Consider the following 9,937-nt stretch of genomic DNA (forward strand, 5'->3'; position numbering starts at 1 on the left):
TACCAGTTGCTATTTTATACTTATATAATGATATGACTCGACAAATTGACGTGACAAAATGTGTTGATTACATCAGCTATCAATTTCAGAGGCCACATGGACAGAAAATGCTGGTTGGCATTGAGTTTGATGTTTTTTAATTTTCATTAGGATTAAAGGATTGTTTGGGTGCAAATAAAAAATTAAAAACTTGTTTTGGTATGATAAAAGATTAGGGGTTTAAAAGTACAAAGAAGGAAAAGATTAAGGGTTTAAAAGTACAAAAAAATGATTAGGGGTCTAAATTAAAAAATGACCATAGTTCAAAAGCTTTTTTGATATTTACGCCTATTCCGTTAAACTTTACATCACACAATCAAAGTTATAGAATAAAAATTCAATAATTTATGAATTTTACTAACTAACCCTTAAATATATGTAATTTAAAAATTTTAAAAATATATTATAGCTTAAATCAACTTTAAAAATTCATTAACTATATTCAAAATTGGATTTAGATAACAAGTCTCCAAGGCCATATGATAATATATATTTATGACAAAAAAAAAAAGTTTAAATTGCATATGGATAGTTATTTCATATTTAAACGAACTCATTTTATATATTATTTAAGTCTTAATGAATCAAATCGGATTACAATCCCACAAGAGGAGCTAACAAATAGCAAACTCCATATATAATTAGTAGGTCATCAATCATGATCAGTGATGACCATGAAAATAAAAATATTGATGCAATTATCGGCTTGTGAAATGAACTCGACCAAAAAAACAAATGAACTTACAAAAGATGGGAATCATATAGTAGTACTAGTATCACACATCTGAAACCAGACAAATGTTACTTTTCCACGTGCAAAGCCTTATTTGACTACAAAAGGAATAGCCATAAAATTAACACCCCAACTTCAGTTGCGACTACATGCATCTACATTTCCGACATACCCTCTCTCTCTCTCTAAGAAGGTATGTATAGATAGACCAAAACACATGGAGTCACATGAATTATGCACTGTCAGAGTTATCCACATGCTTGCCTGCCTAGCCTGCTTCCCCCAATTTCATGCTCTCTATATCAATGCATGCATTGCATGGCCGATGTTCAAATGTGACACTCTTGAACATGTTCATATATCTCTCATCCAATTAAGCCTATCCAGAATAAATCAAGTCCTCTTCGATCCAATTTTCTTAAAAAAAAAAAATTCAATGATATAAAGTATAAATCAACCAGCTAGCGAGCCACGGACTTCCCTATTTGATGTGGATCTCTCACCAAATGTTCTTGCAAGTTAGATGGTTAGCTGCATGGGTCCATTGACCAAGGGTTCTCATTTCACATGCATGTGGGGTCTATTTCGTATTTATTTGCCTTTTTTCTTTTTCCTTCTAAAAGCTTTCTCTAGTTTTGGAGTAATCACATGTATGCATGAAGGAAAAGATACAAATATATACTACTAGACTAGTCGATATTAATTTGGTAGCATTTTCAGTTTGACTGTTTTTTTTTTTACAAATGAATTTAAGCGACATAACAAAAGATAATTTTTTTTCTCTTGTCCGCAATAGCATAGTTTTAAACGCATTTGTTTTCACTTATCCAAACAAGCAAGAAAAAAGGCATTATTTTGACCAAGATCTGCTCCCTCCATGGCAATAATCATGTGGACCCTGTGTATGACGTGTAGGGTGTAGATGCAGCTAGAACTTAGAATCGTCAAACATGAAGGAGATGATGACATCTGTACTGGAACGCAGGCGACCCGGTACGATCGACGTAGGTCGGGGTTCCAAATGACATGGACGGCCCCTACACGTGCAAGGCCTGCTTTCGCGTTTGTACCTATTAATGGCTCATTGAGCCCCACTTGAGTCAATCATGATCCTCCTTCCCTAATCGAACGGCCCCCATCATTGCATCAATACAAAAACCTTCACCATCATTTCTTTAAAAGTTTTAGGGCCCCACCTTGAAGATCAGATCCACATCAGGTGCATGCTTTGGCTCTTGTTAATTATCCAATCATGAATTTAAAAAGTGCTCAACACTTTGCATTCTCTTTTTCTTTATTTGTTTCTTTCTAAAACATAAGAAAGCAAAAGCCTTGAGCTATTATGAACAAGATAAAATTTAAATAATATACTAAAACAAAGATTTGAGCTTTTGTTCCTTGATGCTGTGACGGTGAGATTGAAAATAGTGTTGGTAATGAAATTAGTATTAACTAATAATAGTATATTAAATAAATTAATGAAAAATATAATAAAATAAAAATTCAATGAAATGATTACTGTTTTCCTATATATTGAAATAAAATGATATATTAGTCAATAATATATTTCACATATTTATAAGTAACAAATAATCTTATTTAAAAAATTAAAATGGTATTTATATACTTGATTATGAATGTACTAATTTATTTTTCTTTAATTAATTATGAATATATTATTTCATTTACTTCCTAATTTATTTGATATATAGTTACATATTTATTTATATTTACTTACTGTTTTTTTTATTATGTAATTACATAGTTGCTTATTCATTGAACCAGATAGTTATTTATTTTTATATTTTCATTTAAATTTTTTTATTAATCAATTATATAATTATGTAGATTGTTTGTACTTTTTACTTCAAATATTAATTTGTACATTTTTAAAAAAATTTCGGATCCAAATGTGTAATAAACTGGAATTAATATTGTTAGGTAGATATCATATTCATATATAGAAAGTTAAAATTTAGCAATTCTTTTTAACATGGTTAAAACAATTTTTTATTTGCGAGAAGAATCAGACCTAATTTTTTTAAACAAGGAATATATGTACATAATATTGAGTGAAATATTTAGGTATAAAATTAAAATTATAATAAATAAGTACAATACTATATAGGGACAAGAAATAGGACTGCATATTAATATAGTCAAGCCTTTGGCCCTACAAAAGATAGTAAATATTTGCTTGCAACCACTATGAATACTAATGTCACATTCAATATCAAGAGCCTCCAATTTCTTTTCATTAATTAATAGTTAATTAAGATTACATTATAGTTTGGGTGCTGCTATTTAGGCAGAAATAGTTTATATTTACTTAGTAGCTGTTTGGTAAAACGTCAAAACAGACTCTTTTTGTCCTAAAATACATTTGTTTAACTTTTCTCATTTGGGAAGTTGCCAAACGGGTCCTAACATTAGATCCACTTATAGAAAATTGTTGAGTGGAAACAGTACTGGGAAAGTCAACAGATTAATGAAGTGACACGTGGGACATCCCTACTAGTTCAATCCCTGTTACGCTGCCGTTTTAAACTGACCACGATTCAAATCAGAATCTTCTTCGTCTGATCTGAAATCAGAGCCGTTTGATTCTTATTGTGGTGACCTGATGAGTACAAGACAAAAAAGACAACCAACCCCGCAGGATAATATATAATTTTTTTAAAAATGTTTTATTATAATGAATATGTTTTGATTGATCTGAACTTTCTAAGCTCCTCGCAAACTTTTTACACTTAAACACTGAACACAACAAACTCGCAAAAGCAATTAAAAAAGTAAAAAAAGGGAACGGAAGAAAGATCAGAAAGAAAAGCAAAAGAAAAGAAGAGAAAAGAAAATCTTGGAGCTCTGGTTTTGGTATTTCATTCTTAGTGTGTTACTCGCAAAGCACGTTTGGTTAAGATTCGTTTATTACTGTTGACGCTTTCAAGAAATGTGTTTTGCATTTGGTTGATTTGATCCGTTGATAAGTTAAGGATGTCGGCTGCTGAGTGTTGATTTTTGAGGTAACTGATGTTTGGAGCTTGATTTTGGTTGCAAATGGCGGGAGAGATTGAAGAGCCTTTCAGCATTAGTTTTCAGGTAAATCATTTTTTTTTCTTCTTTTAAAGTGTTTGGATTTATAAGCTGGAAATATTTTTTTTGTCAATTGTGTAGTTATTGTAGTGCTTACTGAATGTATGAGATCGTTTTACGTTAAGAAATGATGAATTGTCTCATTCATTCTTGAATCTTGGCTTGAACTAATGAAACGATAAGCTCATGGATGAAGGCTTCTTTTTTAAAAAAAATTCGTTTTATTTTGGATTTCTTGACATTTTATTTAGGACTAAAACAAAGAGCCAAAAAAGAAAATACTGGTTGGTTCACTTGATTTGCAAAGTGAACTTGCATCTTATCTATATTTTGGTCTTAATTTTTGACAATGATCTCTTTCTCTCTCTCTCTCTCATTTTTTAAACTCTTTATCTGTTTCCCTTTTGGATGATTGAAGTTTAAGCTTCTTCAATCTATTTACTTATTATCGATATTTCTGTTTCTGCTAATGAACCGGTTGATTTGTTATCGTTCGATAATGATCATTGTTCTTTATGTCATCATATGGAGAAGGCCAAAAGATTTACTTAACCTCTTCCTATGTTCTCTGGATCCTTTCATTATCTGCTTCCGTTAATAATTTTCTAGTTCTTTTTTCCTTGTGGGGGAGGTGGGGGTTGGGGGTTGGAAAGACTAAATTTATGGTAACAGTGATACAATTAGAAAGTTATCATGTACACTGGTAAGTTGCTGTCAATACTTTCTATATAGCATAATTATCTGCTTTTGCAGCAGAGTTATTATCCTTATGGGGGATTACAACTCATAATCAAGGTTCACAATTGTGGGCCCCAGAAATTAATTTAGACGCCACACACATAAACCTAATGATGGTTATTGGAAAAGTAATCAAGAGGAGCTGAACCGCAAAATTAGGGCCAGGATGTGCATAAGATGAATGCCTGCTTTATACAAAGAACTGCATCTTATCCTTATGTTGACACTAATAGATAAAATTGTAGTATTATATATGTTCTTATTCTTTTTTAGATTTCAAATTGGCTATGGCAACAGATTTGTTAATTAGAAAGTTCTACTATATTATTCTGAAATATTGAAAGTCTATAGAAGATTGTCACTTACTATAATGGCTTACAGTATCCCAAGTGCCCCCACAAGCATTTTTGCTGATGAAATTGGACCAAAAAGAAAAACCTATAATTGCCAACTTCTTTTATGTGTTTCTGATAGTAAATTGTCTTAGAAAACACAACTTACTTCATTGTAGCAACTAATTTGTCCAACCATTTTATTTTAACTTCTAATTTTTTTGAACCGGGCAGGCAGAATCTTTCCATTCTGGTTCTGTATCATTTGGAAGATTTGAACACGAACCCCTAGCTTGGGAAAGAAGGTCCTCTTTCTCACACAATAGATATCTTGAAGAGGTTGAGAAATGCTCAAAACCAGGTTCAGTTATTGAGAAGAAAGCTTATTTTGAAGCTCACTTCAGAAAGAAGGCACTTCTTCTTCAGGGTTCATCTGAGAGCCAAAATGGGGGAGAAGATCAAACCTGTGAGAGTGATTTTGTGGAGGACGAGGGTTACAGAGAATATCAAACTGGCAAGGATGATGCTGCAGAGAATAAGGGTTGTGGAGATGAATATCTAACTGGCAAGGATGATGCTGCAGAGAACAAGGGTTATGGAGATGAATCTGATCATATAAGTAAAGGTAGCCACTGCCATCATTTTGATGAGAATGGCTTGAATGATGCAGATTATGAGGAAGATTTTTGTTGTGAAGATGAAGGGAGCCCATTTGATCATGAAAACGAAGGGAACTGGTTTGATCATGCAAATGAAGGTAGCCATTCTGCTCACTTTGAGAAGAGTCCTGAAGGTTCAGAGTACCTCGGTGAGGGTGCGTTAATGGAATGTGGAAGAGAATATTTTGGTGTTTTATCTGCTCATGAAACTGATGTTTTGGTGGACACTGTCCCTGGAGATGTTAAAGCTGAGGAGACCCATCAAAGTGAAGTTGGATGTGATAAGACACTTATAAGCAATGATAAACCAGAGAAAGAAGTAAAAGAAAACCTTGATGATGATGCAGGTAATATTGATGAATCATTTAAGCCCAGGAATCCATCCCCTAACACTGGAACCACTTGGGAAGTTGATACTGCTAATTTAGAAAATGGGCAGAATCATTCTCTAAAGGTATGGGTTTATATTATATTGGTTCTTGAAATTCTGAAAAGCAACAGTCATGTTGATACAGGTTTATGTTTATATGGGAAGAGTCTTTCACGTGGTTTTCTAATTTGATGTGTGTATTTCTCTTTATCTGTTATACTTGCTCTATTCATAAGTAGACTCAATTTTGTCTTGTTTACCTCCTCGTGGCCTCTACTCATTAATTTTTTTATTCTAGTTGCAGACTGCTATTGAAAGTAAAGCTTCCAAAGCAAGGTTGAAGTCTCTAGTGAGTCCTGATCATTCCCAGAAAAACATTTCTCGTGATTCAAAAGTAGCTGCAAAGATTCAGGTAAGAAGGGAAAAAGAAATTTCGGGGAGAACGAAAGCAGAAAAGCTGCCATTACAAACTGCCACTCCAACCCGGCGTTCAATGCACAGATCCCCCAGAAAAGAGGTGAAAATTTTGACTTTGACCTGAAGCTTTAAAAAGAACTTCTTGAAAAAGGCAACGTCTGTATTATACCCTAGTATCCATTCTCTATTAAGGATTTTTATTTTGACTTGTTGCAATTTTAATTTCCTTTTCATTGGTCTTTCTTGCCCAGGAGTCTGAAAGGTCCAATGCAAAATTAAGTGCTGAGAGTAAAAGGTATGTATTATCTCTTGCAGTTCAAGAATATGTATGTTTCATTTCAAGGGATATTTCAAATGATTATTTCATTCTTGTGGCAGTATAAAAGGACCAATGACAAAGAAAGTAATTGAAGTGCAACCTTCTTCATCAAAGAAGCTTGAACCTATTGCTCGCCAGACACCAAATAGGTGTGTAGCAACATTATGGGGATTGCTTTATGACATCAAAATTTTGACTCTTAAAACTTAATGTAGTGTAATTTTTACATAGGCTTAAGCAGACTGTCAATTCAACTAAGGCAGATGTAAAGTCTAGTGCTGGAGTATTCCAATTCAAAAGTGATGAACGGGCAGAAAGGAGAAAAGAGGCAAGCAAGCTTGCTGTCATTCTGAATTTTTCTTTTCATTCTTTAGATTAAGGTATACAGTAATGTTTTCATCTGTTCTTTTTGTCATACAATGGTTTCAGTTCTACATGAAATTGGAAGAGAAAATGCATGCCAAAGAGGCTGAGATGAATCAGATTCAAGCAAGAAGACAGGTATGGGAAGCATATGATGTTTAGAATTTACTATTTTAAGTGAAGATGAATTGGTTTTTCTTTATGTGCTTCCTCATTAGTATTTGAAAAGATGGACCACTCTAACATTTCTGGACTGACTGGTTGCTAAAATTTGCAAATAAATTGAATGCTTCATTTGTTGTTATTGCAGGAAATGACAGAGGCTGAGATTAAGCAATTGCGGAAAAGCCTTAATTTCAAAGCAAAACCCATGCCTTCTTTCTATCATGTTGCCGCAACACCCGGATCTACTGGAAACAAGGTACATTAGAAGCTGAATGTACCTCTCATATGTCTTCTGATGTGGTTATTTACACAGAAAAGCACATACACATGAGTGCATGTGTAACTTGGAACACTTATGTTGACTTGTATGTAATCATACTCTAGCATAATAGCTTTAGGTTACTCTTGTTCATTTCTTTTGTAATATCTTGAGAACCTTGATATTTTTGACATTGCATGTGGGATAATCTATTTAGTTATCTGAAGCAATAGTATTATGAGATAGGGCAATATTTAAAGCTTGTTCTTTTCACAATTATTAAAGGTTTTTGCATCTTCTTTGCAAACCTATTCTTCACGTTTCTACTGAATGTTTCATACTGGTTTAAGGAAACTTCCTTGTTCTTAGACCTTTCTTTTACGGTATGTGAGAATCTGAAATGCATTAGATTATCTGCAGTAAACAATCAAAGAAGCGAAAAAGAGATACATTTTGGTAGTTGACTGGAGAAGCACAAGGTTGAGTGGGCACTTGTACCTTAATCCTTGTTCTTAATCTCTCCCAGGAACAGAGAGTGCATCAATTTGATCTTCCCAAGTTTCCTTCTTGCCATGGAAATTGGAGTGTCATTTAATGCTACGAGAGCTTTGGATTGCTCTGAGAGTAACAGAACATAGGTGAAACATATTTTGAGTATCATAATTTAAATGATTTAAATCTCTAACTTTCGTATCAAAGATGGAAACACTGAAATACATTCTATATGGTTTAACATTTATTTGGGTTGTCCTTTCAAGCTGATCATTTATTTTGACTGTCACCTTCAGTACATGATATAAGATTTGAAAATTTGCTTATACTCCTTTCATAGGAAGTTGCACTTATATATCTCTAGATTGGACCTGTATTTATTGCTACCTTTTCCTGTGATTAATTGTCCTATGGTAATCCGACTCCCACATTTTGTATTTTTATTCCATTTGTTAATAGATTTAACACTGGATTTCTTCTATTTCTATCTCAGCCTGCATCATCTACCATGAAATCAGCTAAAATACGACAGAAGTCAGCAAGTTCAGGGATGGGAGTAACTCCAAGACCATCATCACTCTCCAAGGAAGCAAATAAACAAGTCCTTTCTGCGAGTGGATCTGTGGTAGAGTTGAATTCTCCTACAGTTGAATCATCACAAGCTGGCACCATATCTTCAACTCCACCAACTGATCGCCACAGCGCTCCTGAATCCGTGGCACGACAAAATGTGGTTCTTTTGAAGAAAGAGCGAGAGAAAGAGGGCAGCAATTTGCCAAAACATCGAATGTCAGAGAGTGGTAAGGTTGAAAAAGATCATAAGATTGGTGGCAGGCCAAAAGCGGGAGCCCAGAGAAATAGTGGTGAGATGGTAAGGAAGAACATGAAAAGTGCTGGAATTGGCAGTGGTTCTGGAATGGGCCGTTTGGCAGTTGTGGCTTCTTGAAATGATCTGTTATGGTGTTCCGTCTTCACCCATTCTTCTTTCCCATTAAGCCTAGGCGGCCAATACAGGTATCCTCGATTCTAATCAATTCACATTGAATTTAAAATGTACCAGGCAGCAGAGAAATGGCTAGGCCGAAAGTAGGTTGTTGATATTAGAGTATCCCTACATTGTAGTTATTTTGGTTTCTCCAAACAACTTAAATTATGCTGCGTGTAATGCAACATTTAGCTGGAATAGTGAATTAATAATGATGGGTTCTGTTTGAAACTTGAAAGCCTTTTGCACCCCCTAACAACCTCGGTAACAACTATACATATACATAAAAAATCAATTTATCAAGAGCATTTTGGCCATTGGACAAGTTTAACGATAGATGCACTCTTCTCGAAAAATGAAAGGATCCAAACATGAGCCCCGCAACAGTCAGACTTGCTTTATAGGATCTACAGTAGACCCTGGATGTATAATTTACATGTACATGTACTCGTACTAGAATCACAAATCTTTCTCCTCGTTTCATCCGAATGGTAATTGGTTGGTGACATCATAAAGAGAGGGCATCTACTTTTTGAGTAGTCTAAAACTCGGAAAGGTCCGATATTCATTTACTTGAAAGAAAATTAAAAGAAAAAAAAAAGGGGTAATATTGCAGCAATTTGATTTTGAATCCGTCCCCCCCTTCCCTTTGGGCAAGAATGGCTATCAAATATCAACGACCCTCGACCTAATCAAACCAAGTCATCAATGATACTGATAGATACATAATCAGTTTGTTTCTTTGTCAGGACATCTTCTCTGAAATGGAGAATGGTTCCTCAGGCAAACAATGTTTGCAAGGATAATTTTTCTGTTATTAAAGGACATCATTCTCGTTGGAAGGGGTTGTACCCAGAATCAGCATAGACCTCTGCAAATTGCTTATATGAAGAGAAATCTAGTTATAGTGCCAACAGGGAAAAATAAGAGTAAAATTAGGCCAGGACTAATGGACCCTTTTTTTTTTTTTTTT

The 9,937-nt window shown here is 34.2% G+C and overlaps 1 protein-coding gene across 2 annotated transcripts; it reads left to right on the top strand.

Annotated features, from left to right (window-relative positions):
- Positions 1-3,481: 3,481 nt before the first annotated feature.
- Positions 3,482-9,195, top strand: LOC110423513 (TPX2 (targeting protein for Xklp2) protein family). Of its 2 annotated transcripts, none has more exons than XM_021437731.2 (9): positions 3,482-3,871; positions 5,170-6,048; positions 6,263-6,481; positions 6,633-6,676; positions 6,760-6,849; positions 6,932-7,028; positions 7,130-7,201; positions 7,374-7,484; positions 8,473-9,195. In XM_021437731.2, the coding sequence occupies exons 1-9, from the start codon at positions 3,830-3,832 to the stop codon at positions 8,923-8,925; spliced, it is 2,007 nt and encodes a 668-aa protein (XP_021293406.1). In that variant the 5' UTR covers positions 3,482-3,829; the 3' UTR covers positions 8,926-9,195. The 2 variants fall into 2 exon arrangements, with proteins under 2 accessions (XP_021293406.1, XP_021293407.1); XM_021437732.2 differs by having other exon boundaries at positions 6,269-6,481.
- Positions 9,196-9,937: the final 742 nt, after the last annotated feature.

Source organism: Theobroma umbraticum, unplaced genomic scaffold (genome assembly GCF_002168275.2).
Source record: "Theobroma umbraticum cultivar Fairchild unplaced genomic scaffold, ASM216827v3 scaffold_20.0, whole genome shotgun sequence".
Lineage (NCBI taxonomy): Eukaryota > Viridiplantae > Streptophyta > Magnoliopsida > Malvales > Malvaceae > Theobroma > Theobroma umbraticum.